Here is a 22,222-nt window from a genome sequence, read left to right as displayed (position 1 = left end):
ATTTCTTTATAATGCTGGAGAGAGAGATGTAACTGTATCATGTGCACCAGATTATTAGGATTATATCTCTAGTGTCTGTCAGCATGTTAGACATACTGCCAGTGTAGGTAAGAAGAAACAGGACTCTGCATTGAAAGCATGTAGGTTCTTCTGAAAGTAACACTTCATATTTATTTCCATGGAAACTACAACAGATACAGAGAGCCTAATAATGCTACTTGATAGAGCAAATTCTCAGCTACAAAACACTGTTTTCCAGCATAATCACCACCACTAGTTATGCATTCTTTGCCAGTGATGAGCAAGAGCCTAAAGGCTGCACTCATAAAAATCTGCATGGCCATCTGGAACATGGCTTGTCTTTCACATTGCTGTTGCCACTGCTGAAACGTACCACCCACCATCTCACTGTGCTCACATCCACTGTTTGATCTCCAGCAACATTCAGCAAAGGTTGGTGAATGTCAACCTTTTTTTCCACATGGAGGAAATTGATGACACACCTTTGCTTCATCTGCACTTCCATGTGGTATGGCATTTTGTCAGACTGCCCCTGTGCTGCTATCTGTAACATGGCAACAAAATCTAATGGAATATTGATGAAAGGTTCAACCTCTACTGCCATACCACCGACATCTGCCCCTGATGTTGTGGGCTAACAGAATAAAATAAGAGGCATTGTTTTCAGTACAGCCTTCATACATGTATTGTGTACGTGTTTATCGTCTATGTCCTTCACATCTTTGTATGTTCCCTTCTTTTCTCCTTTTGTTCAAAGGACATCTGGTCAGACATCTGCAAATGCACACTCATCTCGAAGCCATGCAGTGTTTCAGATCATTCTCCGAAGGAAAGGGAAATTGCATGGTAAATTTTCTTTGATAGATTTGGCTGGAAATGAAAGAGGAGCTGATACTTCCAGTGCAGACAGACAGACGCGGCTGGAAGGAGCTGAAATTAACAAGAGCCTTTTAGCACTCAAGGTAACTGAAATGTTTCCATTGCATTTGAGTAGATGGAAGCTTTCTACATAAAATAGAAGTTACCATTAAAACAAGTGTTTTTTCAGACTGCTTGTCTGTGCTGTCTACTGGTGTGACAGGTAAAATAATGCATTGGGTTTTTTTTCCTCTGAATGCCTGAAGGAACACCTGTTCGTTACCAAATAGAAACATAGCAGAAACCTGTACTATCACTTTTCATGTAGTTTAAAATAAAAACAAGCAACCAAAACTACCTTGAATTTTGAAGACTTTTCCAACATATGTCTAAAATGGAATAAGATGTGAAGAGTTAACTTACTTTGTCGCTTAAGTTCTGAAATACTTACTGAAAATATTCCTACTTGACTCAGTATTTGTGTGTCTGCGTATGTATGTATATTTTTTAAATAAAAGCATAAAATGACATTGTTCACTGCTGTTAATTAATTCACTAAGGAGGAAAACACCACAGCAGGAGTATATGCAGCAAGAGCTAACAAATTAATTAATTCTTTAACAGTGAGACCTGTTTTTTGGCTATTCTCCATAGCAAACTATGTGATACAATTACAGATTTTCATATATTAATCCAGAACTCATCAATAAATGTTGTTTGAATACTCAAATATGTTTTTTTCTTCTGCTTTGCAATCTTCTGAAGAGATTCAGTCTAAATAAAAAAAATATGTTTTTTTTTTTTTGCTTCTAAACAAATTTTGCAAAGCACAGAATTATGGTTTGTAATGACATAATATGGCATGTGTGGCATGTTGAAAAACTGGAAGCAACAATTTCAAAATGCCTGTTTTGGTGTAGCATCAAAATAAATAAAGCAGGCAGCACTGTGTTGATTTTTATCACTTTTTTTTCCAAATTGTTATTGAATATTGAATCCATTGTTATTGAATAAAATTGCTTTGTTTTCCTTTTACTTAACAAATTCATAAAATAAGCAATTAACTTCAGTTAGCTTACCCATACAACATAATTATTTTTCATACAATTCGTCTATTTATGGTGAAAAATCATGCTGCTGCTATACTGGTGATTGAAATCTAGTTTATATACAGAAAGGAAAAACAAAAAGTCTTGCAAAAGTCTTAACAGTGAATGATATAATAAGATACAACTGTTTGACACTGATATTATAATTTTCCGTTTTTCATCCGTCTCAAAAAATGTTGCGTAGTTTGTTTCATTCTTTTTCAACACTCTTAAAGTTATTTTGAAGGTCATATTAAACTGGTGTGTATCCAAGATTTGCAGTTCACGTGTGTGATGATCCAGCATGTTCAGAGTTGATACAAAAGGTTATTTCTTGAATGTCTCTATGTGGAAGTAGTGTTGTCATTTCTTTGTTTGGTTTTCTGAGCTATGATGGAAAGAAAAACAATCTAAAAACTATTTATGTAAACATTAATTATCTATTTCAGTTTAAAAGCTGGGGAAGTCCTGCTATAATTCTTACATAGTTAAGGAGACAATACAGTTTTGTGGTTGTTTTTTTTTTTTTTCTCAATAGAAAGTTAAATGAAAATCACTCTAATTAATTATTATAGCTTAATTCACTTATGAGTGCTATACCAGTAGTTCAGCATACATATTTGTTACTTTCTGATCTGTTTTTCCCTTATCCAAATATAGTAGTAACATACAAAATAATTAAAAGATTTCAATGGATGCATTACCTTTCTTACCGAAACCTTTTTAAGCATTTACATGTGAGCTTCAGTCTTTCTGTTTACCTAAGCTGTGTCCATTCTATCAAATTATACTCATGAGGTTTTTTTAAATTATTTGTGAAAGCCGACTTGCCATTGTGTCTGTTCTATATCTTGGTAGTACTAGATGGAATCCTTTTTTTTTTAGTTCTGTTATTTGCTGTTTCACAGATGCAATGCTTTCTTGGACTGTTATCCCATGGTTTCTAGTATGGGTTTTAGAAAAAGTTCAGACTTCTTATATAAGGAGTAATTTTTTAGCAGGTGTTTGATTGGAGAGAAATGATGATTAGATTATGAGTGGTGGCTTGCACTGTTGTACATAGTTGCTGCTATGACTTTTATAGTAATTTCTTAATATTTGGTTCTGCACTATATTTCTCACTAGAACTTCCAGAAAGTCGCAGATATTTGTTTAGCCTCGTACTCCTATAAGCAAGAGAAAAAACATTATGACTATTTTTTCACATGAGAAATATTTTAAAGCAGAAAACGGTATATATTTTGAAGTATCTTTCTAACTTCTACTAGCTCAGTATGAAGTTATACTTGCTATGCTTGTGACCTGTGAAAGCCTTTATACAGCTTGGGCTGTGCTGTTTTCATCTGACCAGTAAAGAAGGTCAGCAGCAGAGTAGAATCATAGCTATTGCTTTTAATTGAGAAGAGTTAATGCGGCACTATCCAGACTTCTGCTGATGGAGGCTCTAGGTCATTCAGGCTTTTATAGCTGGTAGTCAGATATGGTTGTTAGCCTGGAGGCTTAACAGCAAGACTGTATTTGTTGTTGGATGTGTACACGTAGAAGTTTTGGATCATATTCAGGAAATTCTTTAGGTTCATAGCTTCGTTTTAGGGTTCTGCCTCTCTACTGAACTTGAGGAGGGGTAAAAACTGTAACACTTCTTGAATCAAAACTTTAAGGGTAAACTTTAATGATATCTTAGAGAACAACAAATTAGTATAACATTGATTATCTGATTTTTTTTTTGAATTGCGTTTTTATTATGTGTTTTTCTTATCATGGGTTAAATAAATACAAACCTCTTTGTTTCTACAGGAGTGCATTAGAGCCTTAGGCCGAAATAAACCTCACACACCATTCAGAGCAAGTAAACTTACTCAGGTGCTAAGAGATTCGTTCATTGGAGAAAACTCCCGTACCTGTATGGTAAGTTTGTTTAGTTAAACGTATGTATTAACGATTTCATAGAGAAAAGCTACTAATACAGGATATTGTGTTTAGAACTTGTCATTTGCTGCTGGCAATCTGTTGCATTTAATCTTTTAAGACTAAGAAATCAAGAAAATAAACTATTATATTTGGAGGGACACTTCCAAGCAGAGATATTTCAGATAACTTGTTCCCCCCTCTTACTGCTTGTTCTACTTTTCTAGCTAGGGACCTAGCTAGAGTGTTGTTCTAGCTGGAGTGATGTTTCTGTTGGTGGAGGTTTTTTTTTAATGATGTCTTAATTGTTTAAGAGTATTCTTTGTTGAATGAGAATATTGAAAAAGTAATGTAAGCTGGAAGTATTCTGATGAGTTATGGCCTTTAAATGATGAAGGTAAATTTAGTGTTGGTATCGCAGGCATCAGAGTGTATTCTAGGCTGTTGGAGGTGGGGATAGTTGGGCTGTGTGGGATGAGTAGTTGTATATTTTGTGTGTATTTGCATTGGACTGCAAAACAGAAGTCTGTTGAGGAGTGGAAAGGACAGATGAAGGCATTTATGTTTAGTGGTTTTATTTGTGCCTCCATAGCATTCTACCCTGATGGAAACGAAAGCTCTCTGCAACAAACAGTGGCTGTTAGGCTTATTTGTGATGGTCACTTTTCAAACTTCTTGGAATCAATTTACATGCTACAGAAGTCTGCAGACCACAGCATGGAAACGACAGTGTTAGCGCAGCTTTGTCTTCTCTTTAGCTTTTTAGTATAGTTCTAGTCTGAAAATGGTGATAAAATAGCATTTTTTATTATTCTTTTACTCTCCTTCAGTTTTCTAATGAAAATATGGGTTTATTTTCTTTCCACTGTCACATGACTTCACAAATCCTATTCAGAATCAGAAAACAAAAGCAAAACAATGCATTGCTAGCTAATGTATCCACAACACTGAAGATTTGAAAAGTTAAGCTGTTAGGAACTACTCTCTATACACAGAAGGATTAACAGTTATGGGTATTTCATGAAGTTCTCACCAACATCCTTAACATTCCTAGAAGTGCTTACAAGATGTCTCCATTTTGCTGCAGCCTTTTTATTTATTATGCTTCTGTTAAAGGTGCCGTAACTTCTTTTTTCTTGTTTAAATACACAATAATCAATGATCATAAAAAAATAATCCATGATCTAATGGTTTTTAACAATTGATACACCCAATGCAGATCATATTCCTTTATTTTATGTTCAATATATTCTGCATTAAGAAAAAGAGGGGAAATGTGAGTTGTTTTTATTAATTGTACAACTACAGTTGTATCTCAAACTATCAGAAACATGAAGTCAGCATAAATATTTTGTCTTGAATGTTATTAGTTGCTACAGTTACACTGTAGGATATTGTATTATTGTCTGAAATTCACAAGGTAGGTACACAGAATAGTCCTTTCAGCCAGTTCTGCATCCTGGATGTGCTGCAGTCATTGCTGAAGATTAAGGCCCCTTAATCCTTCAGGCTGGGAATAGGAACTTGGTTACTTCAGTGTTCCAGAAGGGACACTGATTCCTCTTTGATGGCTTATAAGCAGTGTAGATTAAAGGTAGGAAGAATCATGTTTCCGTCTTAAAGATATTCTTATGTATATATGGAAACATAGGAATATATATCTATATCTGCATATATATATATATATATGTTCCAGCCTTTTCCATCCTCCTTGGCTAGAATTATGAATGAGGAAGTGAGTGCTGGAGGGGTCAGAGCCATCCTGTCCTTTGTAGAATAGACTTGTTGGCATATAGGAACATGTGATTTAGTGAATGTTTCTATTCAACAGACTGAGTCTTGCTCCCTGAAAGTTGTATCAGCACTTGCAGTGGCACTTGCCTGTAGCAGTTGTTCATATGTGCTTGAAGAGGTTGAGCAGCCTCCTGGCACTGCAGGAGTTGCCATGTGTGGTGTACTCTGAACATTAAACTGATGGAAGTGATGCATGCGCCTTTCTCAGAATATGGTTTTGGAAGGATTTTAGGGGCTTTGAGATTTTGTTAATTAGCACCTATGATGCTTTACTATGTTTATCAGCATTAGAGACTTAAACATAGTGTGTGTATAGCTGTTTAGACATTCTAACTTCCTCCCACTGCATAACTTTCCTTTCTCTCCAGTAGGAGAAATTCCTCATAGAATTATTTGCACAGTAATGCCAGCAGCAGGATAAAACAGAAGACCAGGATTATGTATTCTTTACCAATTTTAGTCTCACGATGCTGTGCTGCCAGTGGGAAATTTAGTGTGTAGGATCATAGTGGTTTTTATCCTGGTTAGTGCCCTGATGGCCATCCTGAAAGGAAAAGAAATTAAATAAATTGGAGTGCTGAGAGAAGCTAGGACAAATAGTGATGCTACTGTTGTCTGACTGTTACTTTTGCTGAGTGTTGAAAAGAAGGTGAGATATTCTGAGTATGTTATTTAACCAGAAAAGGAAAATCCTAGAGGTTCCAAATATATGTGATTAAGTTAGATATGAAGTATTAATTACAGATAATTTTCAGTTCAGAAAAAGAAAATGCTTAAGGAAAATACTTAAAGATACTAAACATGTGTTTAAGTACCATTTTGGACAATAGCAGAAGCAACTCCCAAATCAGTATACTATCTGTTGAATGTAGAACAGTCTTTGAAAATGCATACTTTTTTTTTTTTTTTTTAAAAAAAAAAAAAAAAAAAAAAAAAAGGAAAAACTCAACAACAGACAAAACAACAAAAACAAACAAAATGGTAGTGGTAGTATGGAGGATACATTACACTTATTTTTTACTGAATAGTATATTTCTCTTTTTGAGAAGTCTTACTTTTTCAGTTCGAGTTTTGCATTTGCAAGTTATGTAAAGACTGCCAGATGAGGGAAATTGAAGCTTGCATGGATTCTTAATGTGTCAGTTTACAGTTATACAAAAGCTGATCTGATGGTTCAACTTCATTTATCTGTTCTTGAGATGTCTACTGTGTATAGCTGCCTTACTACAATGACATTTGCTCTTGTAGAGGACCTCGCATGAAACTGGGGACTCCAGGGGGAAAACAGAAGTTAATTTGAATTCATCTACCCTTTCATATATGCAAAACAATCTATTAACATTTGGCATGTTTTCTGCAGATTGCTACAATTTCTCCAGGGATGGCATCATGTGAAAACACTCTTAATACTTTGAGATACGCAAATAGGTATGGAAAAGGTTATTAAATATATGCTGTTGATTACTGAAGTTTGGAATGCTGTTGTTCCATGATGTAGAATTGTTTTAGCTCCTTGAATATTTTTGAGTGTTTGCATTTGATAATAAGATTAAAAACAAAATAATGTTTCAGGGTCACATTTAATTCAATTAGTCACTTTTTGCAACCATAACAGAAGAACCAGTAGAAACTGCATTTAATCAATTTTCCAGAGATAAGTTAATGTGGAATGCAAGGAGTATAGAAGATGCTGCTATTTTTGCCCCTTTTACGAAGACATCTCCTCTTGCTTTTGCTCTTGTCATGATTTTGTACTTCTGAACTGTAGACAAATATCTGAGATAAATAGAGAAAGAGCTGGTTAATCCTACAATGATTATATTATCAGTGTAGAGAAATTATCACCTCCAGAGACTGTCAGCACCTGTGGATTTGCTGCAGCTGCTGCTCTATGAAAACATTAGCTTCTCTTCAGTAATTTTAGAAGGAGCCTTTCCCAGTTGTGGTTCTCTTTATTTACTTATATCTTGTTTGTGCTGCATTCGGATCTGCTAGAGTTTTCCAGCCAGAGCCAGAGATTGCCAAGAACAAAGGAGGCAAGCTATGTATGGGCCGTTAGAAATTCTGTTCATTTTTCCAGAATAGGCTACCACCTAGTGGCATAGGATTAGCATTTTTTTGCCTGAATGAAAAGAGCAGAACCATGCCTTGTGCATGCCCTGGCTGGCCACTAATGAGCAAAAAGAGTGCTGTAGAAGCTTACCACTGACTCCTCCTATAGTCTGAGTTAGTGCCTGGAGCGAGGGAATTAGTAGCAAATCTGTCTGGCTCAAATTCACGTTTGATTTCATTCCTTGTGAAGTCTCTTGCAGTTATGTAAAGGAGGGAATTCCATGTTGATCAAGACTCATTGGATTTTCCTGTCCCATATAACATATGTGTTGTTGAATTGATAACAGAGGAAAAAAAAAAAAAACACCTACAAAAACACACACCAATTTCTAATATATAAAGTAAATGCAGTGAAACTTTTTCTTCCTCTTGGTGTCACATTTGTATGTTGAGAGAGGGTAAATGCTTACCACTGTAAATTTGCCTCATGTTTTCTGTTTTCTGTTTTTTTTTTTTAAGCTTTTTTTATTCTAGCAATGTATCATTTTCATAATACAGGTAATTTATAAGTGCTGAACACCAGTGAGTATGCAATGTAAGAAAGTGGGCAGGACAGAAAGTGTTGTAGCCATACAGGTTTGATACTTTAAATGGAGCAATTTAATAGAATCTTGAATGTGTATTAACAGCATGGGCTGAAATCCAAAATTCTCTTTCAAAAACACTGTATTTGTAGTCTCCTGCAGATTAGCAGAAGTGTTTTAATTTAAAACTTGTTTTTTATGTTGTTAAGCTATTAAAGAAGAATTTTAAACAAAGAGTTGTTATTTTAACTGTGTTTACAAGAACATTTTCTCTTAATTTGCTGCTGTATTTTGCTGCTGCAGAGTAAAGGAATTTGGAATTAGTCCTTCGGACATTCCCTTCTCACAGGGTAGTGGCAGTCGCTCTGATCTCTCTCCTTCCTATGAGTATGACGACTTTTCTCCTTCAGTCACCAGGTCTACTTCATTCTATACATGGAATCTTTATTTTTAAGTTTTCGTTTTGGCTATGTAATTTTACAGACCAAATTTTCATTCGTCCCTTTGCCTTGAGTCACATATACTTTTCATTTTTATTTTGTTTGGCAGGTGATGGTTCTGCATGATCTGCAATCATCTTCCCAGTATTCCGTTCATCCTCCTTAAACATCCACCCTTTTTATCTAGGCTTGCTATTTTCCTTCATGCATTTAAAAAAATAATAAAATGGTGATGTCACCTTTGTATATTTAGTGGATCTAATCTAAAAAGTATTTTTATAGAATAATTAATATATTTCTGAAGTTATTTTAATCAGAGGATACATTCATTCTCTGGGATACGTGGTTGCCAATAATGATTTTCTTCAGAATTTTGATGGATTTGCTTATAACAGCTCGTGAGTACTGAAAGATTAATTTTTTTAAAGCATATTTATATGCACAGAAAAAGAAACATGTCAGGCTTTGAGTATCAAATGAACTTTTCTGTCATATGCTTTTATTGTTAAGGAGTTGGTGTTGAGAGTTTGAAAATTTACACCCTCCTAGCATTTTGATGGGGAGTGAAAAAATGACTTTTGCTGAAACATGAACTTTAATTTACATGTAACTGAAATTGATTTATACTTTTTTGTTGTTGTTGTAATACATTTATGGCGCATTAAATTTGTGAAGGTGATGTCATCATCCGTATTAAATGAATTAAATTGCATATAAACCCATAGAGCTTTATTTTTAGTGATGATGGCTACTTTGCATATTAAGTTACTAATTTGAAAATGAAATATTCTCTAATTGTAGGGTGAAAGAGCTAACCATTGATCCAAGTGCTGCAGGGGATATCCGTCCCATTATACACCATGCTCCCAGTCAGATTGATGACTTGGACACACAGTGGGGAGTGGGGAGCTCTCCTCAGAGAGACGATCTTAAACTGCTTTGTGAACAAAATGTAAGTGGCTTATTGCATTATGTGTAAAGAGAAGGTCATAAATACAATCCAAGTACAAATCCAAAGTAATATGTATATGTAGCCTGTTAGCAATTAAGTGGCTAGCATGCATCTTCATCTTCTCACCTTATAGTTCATTCCCATAGAGAATTTAAAAAGAAAAGTTCTCTGGAAGGCTGAGTGAAGAGAGAATGCTTTACTTTTCTTTACCTTCCTTGATGATTAGAACTTTGAATGTGTTTGCAGTGCCGGCTCTGACAGTTACTTGGTGTGCATTTTTTCCACTGTAGCTTCACCTCTTTATTTGGCAGTTAACTGTATCCTGGGAAACTAATCCATTTTATTTAAAATACTTGTGGTTTTGAGCATTATTATTTGGGCATGCAGCACCTATTTTAAGTTAGTATGCCTTTCTTTGCATGTACGAATCATCATTCTTATTCTAAAAGAATTTGATTTTCATGGTGAGAAACCCCAGTTTCCAGTGTGAGAAAGCTGCACCATGTTCCCAGAACGTCTTCCTGTGCTGAATATGCAGGAAGCTGGCTTCTGAAGGACGCTTTTGTTTCACTGCTGATTTTCATCTCTTGTCTGGATTCCTTAAGTATTCAACAGAGATTAAAACTCAATCTGTAAAAATACTGCTGAACGATAGAAAAGAAAAATGAGTGTTTCTCAGACACTTGCTCTGCAATCTTTGGCATATTTCTCTCATTTTATTAACTGTCCCTAGAACATGCTCAGAGATTTCTGAAATCTACCACTGAACTGACAGATGTTGTTACATATCATCTTTTTCATTGTTCACTGTAGAATTCAGTTAAGCTTTGCAATGTATTTTTATACAGACTTCAAAGGCATGGTATAAGAAACCATACTGTCTTGCTAAAAAATTAATTGCAACCTACCTAGCACTTTCGCCTTTGATTGTTAATTGTCTGCAGAAGTCCTGTCTGGCCTAGTTTGTAAATCTATGCTCTGCATTCTTCTAATGTATTAACTGCTTTATATTTTGTAGATTTTTTCCTACATGTTTATTCCTTTTTTTTTCACCCTGAGAATGAACTTAATCCCATTTACCTGAAATGTATTGAAATTGTTCTTTTCTTTTTTTTTTTTTCTTCCGAATTATTCCTTGTCTATTGTGATATCCGTAGCAAAGGCCTTGATAGAAAATATGTTTTTAATTAGGTATTGAAACCTACTAGAAATTACCATTTTTCCCAGTGTTTTAACTTGTTCTTCTAACGTGTTTTCCAGTACTCACAAGGATAAGTGACTGGAAACGTTTAATGAATATGAGTTAAATGTAAATCAGTTGACATTTCGATTTTTATTAGCGTCTCCCCTTATTTTTAGAGAATTTAATGTAAAAAGTATAAAATTCTATCTGACAAGCTGTGCTTTTTCATATTTCTTTTCATTCTGCATGATGTAATGGAACATATTCAGTGTATTTTCTGTAGCCACACTTCTTTCCAGGCTGATGATTTTAATTGTTTTTAGGAAGAGGAAGTTTCTCCACAGTTGTTTACTTTCCATGAAGCTGTGTCACAAATGGTGGAAATGGAAGAGCAAGTAGTAGAAGACCACAGGACTGTCTTCCAGGTAAAGCACAGAGCTCTGTTTCATTTTATCCTAATCTAAGAATTTGGGTTTTACCAGTCAAAAGAGCATATCCCATGTATAATGTGAAATATAATCTAGTCATTACTCTGCACCAGGGATTTTGTAATTTTTTTTTATTACATGAAGCCCATTGTAGTGAGCAGGTAAGACTGTCTACTTAGGAATGTATCTGAGAAGCAAAATTTTAGTACATTTCCTGCGATGAAAGAAGCATAGTTTCTGTCATCCCAGAAATGTATTAAAATTTTGCTTCTCAGACACATTCCTAAGTAGACTATATAACATTATTTTTCAGCATAGTCACCACCATTAGCTACACATTTTTGCCAGCAGTGAATAAGAGCCTGCATGCTGTGCTTGCCTGCATTTGGCATCTGCATAGTGGCCTGGAGCATGGCTTTGCAACATTGCTGTCATCACTGCTTGTCTCCAGCAATGTTCACAAACATCAGTGAGTGCCATTTTTTTTCCATATTCAGGGGAATTCAGTGGCACACACTTCTGCTTTATCCACACTTAAATCCTGCCCATGGTAGGGAGGGTTGGAACTGATTGATTCTTAAGGTATCCTCCAACATAAGACATTTTATGATGATAATGTCATGCTATGATGATGTCATTCTGTCAGACTGCCCCTCATGCTGCCAACAAATACTGGTGAAGATTCAGCCTCAGCTGTCATTGCCACCAACATCCACCTCTGACATCATGGGCCAACGTAATAAATAGCAGGTGTTACTTTTGGAGCAGCACTCATAGAATACTGCCTTCAATTATCCTTCTGTTGATATCTCCTTTTAAGATGCTGAGATCCAGAACAGACCAGTATTTTTGTAACTGCCTGTTTGCTTCCTGCTTACAAATACATAAAAGTTTTCACCTGCAAGTAGTCAGGGTCTTTGGAAGGACTACTCCTACACAGTGTTCATAAATCCTTTTACAGTCAGAAGATGAATTGTAATAGTAAGTACAAATAGCTATTTTTCAGCAAGAAGTGGGAGTTCCTTCTGTTCTTAACCTAAGAATCTTAATGCATGTCTTCCATTTGGAATGTCTGCTTCAAGTGAATACAGGACATTAAACCTGTAGGATACACACCTCCTCAGTGTAGGCATCAGACTTTATGGAGCATTGATGTGTGTGCATGTAATACATTAGGATGGTAAATAATACATTTCATACATTTAGTTTTGAAACACTAGCCCTGAAGTAAAACATGCAGAGGTGTGTGAAAGTTGTACTCCATATGCTGTGAACCCTGTATGATGAACCTATATTATGAACCCTAATGCTTGGAACTTGCTTGTTCTACTGCTTGGAGAGGCTAGTTTAGAGGTTAGTTTAAGATGTTACTGCCCCTGTGTGTCCATCTGGCCTTCTGTTGGAGATTACTTTTAATCACCGTCAGTAGAAGGAAATGTGTTCAATCTTTAGCTCTCATGTTTACCACCTTCCTTGATGGTTTATGGCATGGGTGGAAGTGTACTGCACCAGTACGAAATCTCTGGGTTGTATCAAGCACAGCTCATCTGTTACTAGCTTTCTCTGGGAAGCTGATGATTCTGGGATACAAACTACCCTACACTGATTTAAAAAATAAAAGAAAAAAAAGAAGGAAAAAAAAAAAGTCATCAATGGAATGAATTGTGCTCTAGATGTGTCAGTTTTCCTTAGATTCTTGGATATATACATTTACATTAGATGAGATGAATCCTATCCCAGTGTGAGTTCCATTTGTCCTTAAAACATACATGATGTTTAGACTGTGCTTTTGACATTACTTGGCTGCTGAGCACAGAGGGAAATACTTAATTTCATTATTTCGGTCCCAGCATGCCTAGAACTGTCAGCCACTTTCTCTTTTTAAATCAAAGCATTTTTAATGAGTAAGTTTGCATGGTTCTGTGAACTTCAAGTTCCTGATTACAATCTTTCCTGCATGACTTTTTAAGCTACTCTTTTTTATTGGAATGCAAAGGCATATTCCTTTTTCAGTACTCATATCTGTGTGAGGAGTTATATGCAATATAGACCTTGAAATAGCTCTCCTCTTTTACAGCTTGTCAGATTTGGTTTTGAGTATGGATATAATTGCCTTGGCTCCTTGACTGTAGCAATGAAAGTTCCAAGAGGGACTAGTGAGTGATGTAGGCAAGCTAGTAATAGCAGGCAAAAGGAGGCTAAACTTTTTTGCCTCAGTATTCTCTAATTAACTGCTTGTCATGCAGCCCTCAAATGTTTGGTTTGGTAGGAAGGGACTGGGAAAGCAATGTCCCTCCCACTGTAAGTGTAGATCAAGTTTGTGACTCCCTGAGGAACCTGAATATCCACAAGTCTATGGGTGCCAATGAGATGCATTCCAGAGGCCTGAGTGAATTCATTGATGTAGTTACTAGCCCACTCTGGATGACTTTTGAGAAGTCAGTGCTGGTACTCGTACTCTTTAATGTCTTCATTAATAACATTGACAATGGGGTTGAGTGTACCCTCAGCAAGTTTGCTGATGACATCAAGCTGTGGAGTGCAGTCAACACACCAGAGAGATGGGATGCATCCAGAGCAATCTAGACAGGCTTGAGCAGTGGGCCCGGGTCAACATTATGAGGTTCAACAAAGCCAAGTGCGAGGTCTTGCACCTGGGTGGATGTAACCTCTACTATCAGTACAAGCTGAGGGATGAAAGGATTGAGTGCAGCCCTGCCAGAAAAGACCTGGGAATACTGGTGAACAGCGAGCTGTACGAGCCAGCAATGTGCTCTCACAGCCTAGAAAGCCAATAATGAGCTGGAAAAAAGAAGCATGGACAGCAGGTTGAGAGATATGATCCTGCTCCTCTGCTCTGGTGAGGCCTCACCTGGAGTACTGCATCCAGATGTGGAGTCCTCAGTACATCAGAGACATGGACCTGTTGGAATGTGTCCAGAGGAGGGCCACAAAAATGATCCAAGAGATGGAATACCTCTCCTACAAGGAGCTGAGAGAGCTGGGGCTGTTAGACTGGAGAAGAGAAGGCTCTGAGCTGACCTTATAGCAGTTAGTTATTAGCAGCCTTTCAGTATCTGAAGGGGAGCTACAGGAAAGAGGGGGACATTCTCTTTAGCCGAGTCTGTGGTGATAGAACAAGGGGAAATGGTTTCAAGCTTAAAAAGGAGAAAATTTAGGTTGGATATAAGGAAAAAATCTGTACAGTGATGGTGGTGACAGGTTGCCCAGAAATGTAGTGAATGCCCATTCCCTTGAGACTTTCAAGGTGAGGCTGTATTGGGCCCTGGGCAACCCGATCAAGCTGTGGATTGTCTCTGTTCATTGCAGGGGAGTTGGACTAGATGACCTGTAGATGACCTTTAATGATCTTTTCCATCTCTAAGGATTCTGTGTTTCTAACAGCACTGCCATCATAGACGGTGGCAAATAGCCCATAATTGAAACTGAAGCATGAATGTAGAACTGTGTAACATGGTTGATGATGTGGCTGTTGGAACTAAGAAACTGCATGTAGAGCACATGTAGTTTTTCTGAACTGAAAATATGGATTCGTTTTAAGACAGAAATTTGTTGGAGTGAGACAATTAAACAGTAGGAAATACAGTCATCTTGAGTGTAAGTAGTAATTCATCTCTTTATTTAAAACCTGTACCTTTGCTAATGTTTTTTTGTTTTGCTGTCTTGATTGTTTTTTTTATAACTGTTACCTAGGAATCTATTAGATGGCTGGAAGATGAAAAAGCACTTCTTGAGATGACGGAAGAAGTGGACTATGATGTAGATTCTTACGCTACCCAACTTGAAGCAATTCTGGATCAAAAGATTGATATTCTGACTGAACTTAGAGGTAGATCACTTTTAATCACTTTTGCTTTATTAGCAATGTGTAGTTTGGGCTTGTATTTTGGGATATTTTTCCTCTTACACTGTCATGTACGTTAGAAGAAATGATTGTTCTGCTGCCTAGGAAAAAGTTCACATCTATGTTCCAGTCATTCTAGTTTGAAAGAAAAATCTCTGTTACACCTCCAGGAAGTATGAACTTGTTTCTGTAACTTCCTTTTCCTTTATTCCAAAATGTTAAAGAGAAGAAAAAGAAAATGCCAAGAAGATGCACAAAAAAAAAAAAAAAAAAAAGTAGTTTCAGGATCTGTGTTGGGCATAGGCATATCGGTACTCATTCTCTCTTTTTCATTACAGATAAAGTGAAATCTTTCCGAGCAGCTCTCCAAGAGGAGGAACAGGCCAGTAAACAGATCAACCCAAAAAGACCACGTGCCGTTTGAAAGGGGCCTTTGCTGCTAAAGGAACCCACAAACCCATACTGCTGTAGCACACATTTGTTACAAAACCCAGTGGCCCTAAGAACTCAACTACTTGAAAGTGTAAAAGCGTTAGAAATGTCTGTGGAAATGTCCTGTTTCTTATTCACCTGAGTGACATTTTCGATTTTGTGTGAAATGCTCCTATGATGTCTACAAAATGCTTCTAGACCAGACAGCACAACCATGCAGGGTTTAGATCTGTGAAGCACTTTGTTTAAAATATTTCATTTATTCAAATTGTGAATTTTATGTTGGGAAATATTTGCCATGTTTTTAACAATGAAGTAAAACTGTGGCTATTAAAAAAATCACAGTATTTCCATATTACTATGTTCGGGTTTGTTACAGAGATCAGCCGTGTAGTTTTAAATTGTGTTTGCTTGCATGCTCACCTCACTAGTGGTTGTACATAACTTCTCTTCTGCAGATAGCTGTGCTTACCACTTCCTGTTCTGTGCCTTGATGAAGGCTCCTTAACCCTAAACATCCCCCTTCTGAAGCACAGCTTTAAGCAACATTCCTTATTTTGTCAATATAAATTGCTTTTAGCGTATGTACATTTTTAATGTCTTTTGAAATTTTTTTTTGGTGAGTAGTTCATTCATTTCACAGAATGTGCCATATCATTTGAACAGGAACTGTAAGAGCTGTTAGAGTGGACGAACAGCTGGACATTCCATCCTCCTTGTAAAAATATGGATTCTAGATTTATCTGAAAACCATGAAGAATGGTTATATAACACTTTTCTCAGTTAAAAAAAAAGAAAAAAAGAAAAAAAAGAAAAAAAATATAAATTAGTTGATGTATAATAAAGGGTAATGTCTAAGTACCGAGGAGAGTTGTATCTTAGGATAATGCAGATATGCAGCATGTGGTATGGTGTGATAATGCTGTCAGAATAAAGGTACAATCTTACCTCTGTGTATGGCTAGGATAACTGTCAAAGTTTGGGGATCTAGCTAAATAAATACATTTTGGGGATCTAGCTAAATATACTGGCCTTTCACATACTGTTAAATTGGCTTTTGATGCATGACAGATTTACATGTACATTAACTGTAGTTTGCAGGTAGTTTGAGTAGCTCTGTTGCTTTAAAAATAGTAGCTAATACCTATTTTTCCCTTTGTATGCAGTGCCAGCAGCTGAAAAGTGGTGTGAAATTGCATCATTTAAGGATTTGCACAATACCTCTACCTAGTGCTAACAGGAATTCCTCAAGTAACTAAATTCTCACAAATGGCGCCATGTGTATCAGCACTTCTTGGCTGGTGGCACTCAAGTTACTTTGTGTATCCAAAAGAGATTGACCTTTCATGTAAGAACTTCTCATCAAGTGAAGAGCTGTACACCTCTCTAGGAGTTCTCCCTGTTTCCAGGAGTTTCTATCAGCAGACTTTCCTGGGAACTGCTGAAACATTACTTTTGGAATACAAGCCTGTTTGCTTGTGTAAGGCCTAGAGGGAAATAAAGGGAAGGCAATGAAAAGAGAGTTAAATGAGCCAGGAATTCTTGTAGTGTTTAATGTTTGTATCTCCCATAGGAAGGTAGGCTATGGGAAGCTCTTGTCGCATCATGGTTAAAAGAATCAAAAAAACCTCTTGTGTGTAAACATGAAAACTGAAGAAAAAAAAAAAAAAAAGCCAATGTAGATTTTACATAATGTGTTTAATAAATTAAGCTATTAAATGAACTACAAATGAGAATTCTATCAAAGTTCTGTTCCGTTTTGGGGAGGGTGGTACTTTGAAAACATGTGAGTGGCTGCACTTTTGAAAAGGCCTCTTGATTTTTGATTTTTTGAACTTTCTGTTTTGAGACGAGAATTGGAGAATAGGCTTCAAGACTGTTGAAAAAAATTAATGTCTTGTGACTCCATTTTCAAGGCATTATTTGCAAATTTTCAAATGGAATGTATGGAGTTGCAATCCAAAGTTCAACTCAAAAATCCAACTCTCTTTACCAGACTTCTATAAGCCTTATCTTAGCAGAGATAAATATCCCCTGTTTCACAGTCATGCCTCATTCATGTTGGCATTTTTCACAGTACTTAGATTTGTGAAAAACTATTTTCAAGGACAAAGCATGGGAAGAGTAAAATTTCATCACAAATCTGACAAGCGCCTTGAGAGCTCACTAAGAATTGCAGCCATTGCCAATGAACTAGGGTGATACGTTAGTTTCACAAAAACAGGGTCACGTACCTCACTATTTTTGTTGTCATTGCTCACTTTATGTTTTGGTAAGAAATATTTTAAAATACTTCATTATTGATGTACAAGTACTTACATTTTATATGCAGCCCAAGATAATTCCTGTTCACTCAATGTGGACCTGGCAACCAAAAAGTTAAGACACCCTTAGGTTATTTTGTAATACCAGAGAGTTTGAGTTTCTCTAGAGAATTCTTAATTTCTAGAAGAACATCTGAAGATCATGATATGGAATTACAGAATGATTCGGGTTGGAAGGGACCTCAAGGTTCACCAGTGTCATCCCAACTGCTATGTGCAGACACCACCCATCTGATCAGGTTGCTCAGGGCCCTGTCTAGCTTCCTTGAATACCTCCATGGATGGAGCATCCACAGCTTCTCTGGGCAGCTGTTCCACTGCCTCACTGCCCTCTGACCAAAGAATTTCTTCTTAGCGTCTAAACGTTTTTTGTTTAAATCTGCTCACCCTTAACTATCACCATCTGCCTGCGTAAAAAGTCTCTTCTGTTCATAATCTCCTCTCAAGTACAGGAAGGCTGTGATTGTCTCCTCCCAGCTTTCTCTTCTCCAGGCAGAGCAAGGAGACCTTGCTTCCCCAGCCTGTCCTCATAGAAGGGTGTCTCGCTCCAATTTATAGGAGGGAGATGAGGTTCTTTTAATATCCGTATACCCAGCGTGAGATTAAGAAACAACGGTTCACATGTTGGTCCGACCAGTTTACTACAAAACCTAAGCAGGGAGACAAGGAAGGGAAGGAGGGCGATAGAAAAGATGGGAAAGAAGCAGGAGTTGCGTAAAGTGGGGAGAGTCACCATCAGGATCCAGCAGCCGTCCCATTGCACGGCGTTTGAAGGTCCCAGGCAGACGCAGCGGGGGGCGGGGAGCAGCAGCGGGGGGCGGCCTTGGGCAGCAAGCAGGTAGCGAAGGAAGTCGCGGAGCCAATCCTTGAAGCTGCAGCAGCGCTCAGGCAGCAGGCACAGGAGAGTTCGACAGCATGAAGGAGTCACGTCACGAGGAGTCTGATCGTCAGGAATCCTTGATCTGTGTCCCTCAGACAAAGGATTTCACAATCCTTGCTCGGGACTTGAACAAGTCCATCTGTGTCCCCAGCAAACTTTGAGACACAGACGTTAACAGAATAATCTCTTACAAAATAGACTTAATGCTTGCTTTTACTGTGGATAATTTTCTGAAAGTAAATCAGTTGAATCTCTGTACCTTGACAGTGCTTATGAGTGGGTGTGATGTTATCTTACACAATGTAGTCTAATGAAAAATTAGTACAGGGTGTTTAGATAATGTGCATGGGAATTACCTGTCTGTATTTGCCGTCTTTTATTCGTAAGTGTTTCTCTTCTTTTTTTACATGCTTTCAGATTTTCATGGATCTCAACAGTGCAAGCAGTGTTGTTTTGCAAGTCTTGACCCAAGCTACTAGTCAAGATACTGCAGTGCTGAAGCCAGCTGAGGAACAACTGAAGCAGTGGGAGACACAGCCAGGCTTTTACTCTGTCTTGTTGGTAAGATACAGTGGGAAAAGTGTTGTTTCTTAAATTGTCAGCAAGTTGAAGGTGACTTTTTAGAACGGTGTTGGATAGTGACATCTGGCTAAGGGTGGCATTGAGTTGTCATGGTCCAGCTTGCTGGTGTCCTTACAGAAGCTGTGCTTGGCATTGTCCTCACTGTCTCTGAGGAGATTTGATTCCCAGGCATTTAGGTAAGGGAGAAAATAGAACTTCTAGCAGCATGAGTGGTTGAGCCTCTAGTGCTCCCACACTTCCAGAAAGGTGTCCTTAAACAGCTGCCAGCTCTGCTCCATTCCTATACTCCTAAGCAGAGTTGTTTCCCAGGGGATCTCATCCACTAACTGCTTAAAAAGCTGTGGTTCACTCTCCTGAAGTTCAGGGTCCTGACTCTGCTCTTTGCCAGGCCCATACTTCTCAAGATCGCAAACTGTGTCAGGACATGGTTGCTACAGCCCAGACTGTCTCCAAACTTAACCTTTGCTTCCCTACTATTCCTCTGTACAAACCTAGAGACACAGCCAGGCTGTAGATCATAGTGGGTACCAAAGAAGACATGTAGAAAAGAGGCAATTAAATTCCACCTACTTTCACTAATCCTTGTGAGTAACATAGCCTGTACCAGATAAAAGCTGAAATTCCATCTAGTATCCATTCAGAGAACAACTCTGTGATAGATCCTGCTGTACTCCCTGGATCTACAACAAAACTGAAGCAGTATGAACAAATGTAAACAACCGACGTGACACAGTGAATGACGTGGCCCACTGCTATGATGGATGGGGAGTACTTGACTAGGACAATCATATTCTATTTCCTTTGCTGTAAAGCAGCATTGAAACACGATGTACCAGAGAAACATCTGTTCCTTCTGTATTGCCTGTGCATACTGCTGTTGCTACATAACCATAATTCATAAGAGGTTCTACAAGCTAGAATTGTTAAGTTAGAAAACAAGAAATTCAGTTTTCTGAAACACTCCTTCCTGCACATGAATCACTGATTTTAAGAACTCTGTAAAATGAAGGTGAATTTTGAAGTACTTTTTGGTTATCTTTCTTCTCCATTTACTGTGGTCTTACAGAAGATGAGAAATACCACACAAAACAAATGACTAATGTTAGTTAATAGTTAGTTAAGCTCTCAGCTCTGCACGATGCCACAGTGCTATAATTACCATTTTCCTGAGTCTTAGGACAGATCAAAGTGGATAATGGCTGTTGTGTAGAATTAACACAAGCTTCTTTGGGAAAACTACACCTTGTCCATAACAACAGACACGTAATCAAAACATTAAGTGGCTTCACTCAGTTAGGATACACAAGTCATCACTTTGAGGCTCAATGAAAGGTCTAAGCTATGTTAAAATTCCCTGTTTTCTTACAAAAGTAGCTTCCTGACTTCACAGATTCACAGAATCATAGGGGTTGGAAGGGACCACCAGAGATCATTGAGACCAACCCCCCTGCCAAGGCAGGTTTCCTACACCAGGTCGCACAAGCAGGTGTCCAGGCAGGTCTTACCTCCAGAGAGATTCTCCTGGAGAGTATTTTCAGAGGAGACTCCACCACCTCCCTGGGCAGCCTGTTCCAGTGCTCCGTCACCTCACTGTAAAGAAGTTCTTGCACACATTTGTGCGGAACTTCCTATGCTGCAATTTCTGCCTGTTTCCCCTTGTCCTGTCTCCACACACTGCTGAAAACAGTCCGTCCTCGCCATTCTGCCCCCCACACCTCAGATATTTATAGACCTGGATCAGGTCCCCTCTCAGTCTTCTTTTCTCAAGGCTGAACAGACCCAGTTCACTCAGCCTTTCCTCATAGGAGAGATGCTCCAGGCCCCTCACCATCTTCGTGGCCCTCCGCTGGACTCTTTCCAAGAGATCCCTGTCTTTTTTGTACTGGGGAGCCCAGAACTGGACGCAGTACTCCAGATGAGGCCTCACCAGGGCAGAGTAGAGGGGGAGGATCACCTCCCTCGACCTGCTGGCCACGCTCTTTTTAATGCACCCCAGGATGCCATTGGCCCTCTTGGCCACAAGGGCACACTGCTGGCTCATGGCCAACCTGTCGTCCACCAGGACACCCAGGTCCCTCTCTGCAGAGCTCCCCTCCAGCAGCTCATCCCCCAACCTGTACCACTGCATGCAATTATTCCTCCCCAGATGCAAGACTCTACACTCGCTTCTGTTAAACCTCATCCGGTTTTGTTCTGCCCAGCTCTCTCTGAATGGCAGCACAGCCTTCAGGCGTGTCAGCCAATCCTCCCAACTTCGTATCATCAGCAAACTTGCTGAGGGTGGCCACTATCCCCTCATCAAGGTCATTGATGAAGATGTTGAACAAGACCGGACCCAGCACCGACCCCTGAGGAACACCACTGGTTACAGGCCTCCAACCAGACTCTGCACCGCCAACGACGACCCTCTGCGCTCTGCCAGTCAGCCAGTTCTCAACCCACCTCACTGTCCACTCATCTATCCCACAAGACAGTTGACTAAAACAAAAGTCTGTAGATTCTGGCCATGCATTAAGACTGCCGGTCAGCTGGTAATTTTCTGCCAATTCCTACAAAGGTTCAAAAGCACTAAGACAGTTGATAAAGGAAATATCAACCTCAGTAGCTTACACAAAGCCCATAAGACAAATGCTCTTTTTTCTGAAAAACACTTAATGGGATTTTCTTAACAGTACTAAGTTGCTAACAGACTTGGAATGCCGTTGGTTCCTGGAGGACAAATGGAAGACGTGGTCATTTCAAATCAAAAGGAAGCATTTAACTGGAATTACTACATATCCATTTTTGTTGCCAGATCAGATTCTACCGTATTGTAGAAATATACTGAGATG

The 22,222-nt window shown here is 38.2% G+C and overlaps 1 protein-coding gene across 2 annotated transcripts in view; it reads left to right on the top strand.

Moving 5' to 3' along the window:
• The window catches only part of KIF2A (kinesin family member 2A), a gene marked incomplete at both ends in the record, with an annotated part of 51,157 nt that extends 35,560 nt beyond the window's left edge, over positions 1-15,597 (top strand). Inside the window, 8 exons of one of the 2 annotated variants that reach the window (XM_079548900.1) lie at positions 779-983; positions 3,765-3,875; positions 7,030-7,097; positions 8,609-8,722; positions 9,547-9,697; positions 11,204-11,305; positions 15,023-15,158; positions 15,512-15,597. In XM_079548900.1, coding sequence (XP_079405026.1) covers positions 779-983; positions 3,765-3,875; positions 7,030-7,097; positions 8,609-8,722; positions 9,547-9,697; positions 11,204-11,305; positions 15,023-15,158; positions 15,512-15,597 — 973 coding nt within the window. The remainder of the gene's footprint in view (positions 1-778; positions 984-3,764; positions 3,876-7,029; positions 7,098-8,608; positions 8,723-9,546; positions 9,698-11,203; positions 11,306-15,022; positions 15,159-15,511) is intronic. The other variant, XM_079548901.1, reaches the window with a different exon arrangement.
• Positions 15,598-22,222: the final 6,625 nt, after the last annotated feature.

This window comes from Tetrao urogallus (assembly GCF_951394365.1).
Source record: "Tetrao urogallus genome assembly, chromosome: Z".
Classification (NCBI taxonomy): domain Eukaryota; kingdom Metazoa; phylum Chordata; class Aves; order Galliformes; family Phasianidae; genus Tetrao; species Tetrao urogallus.
This window is presented reverse-complemented; position numbering and strand designations above follow the sequence as displayed.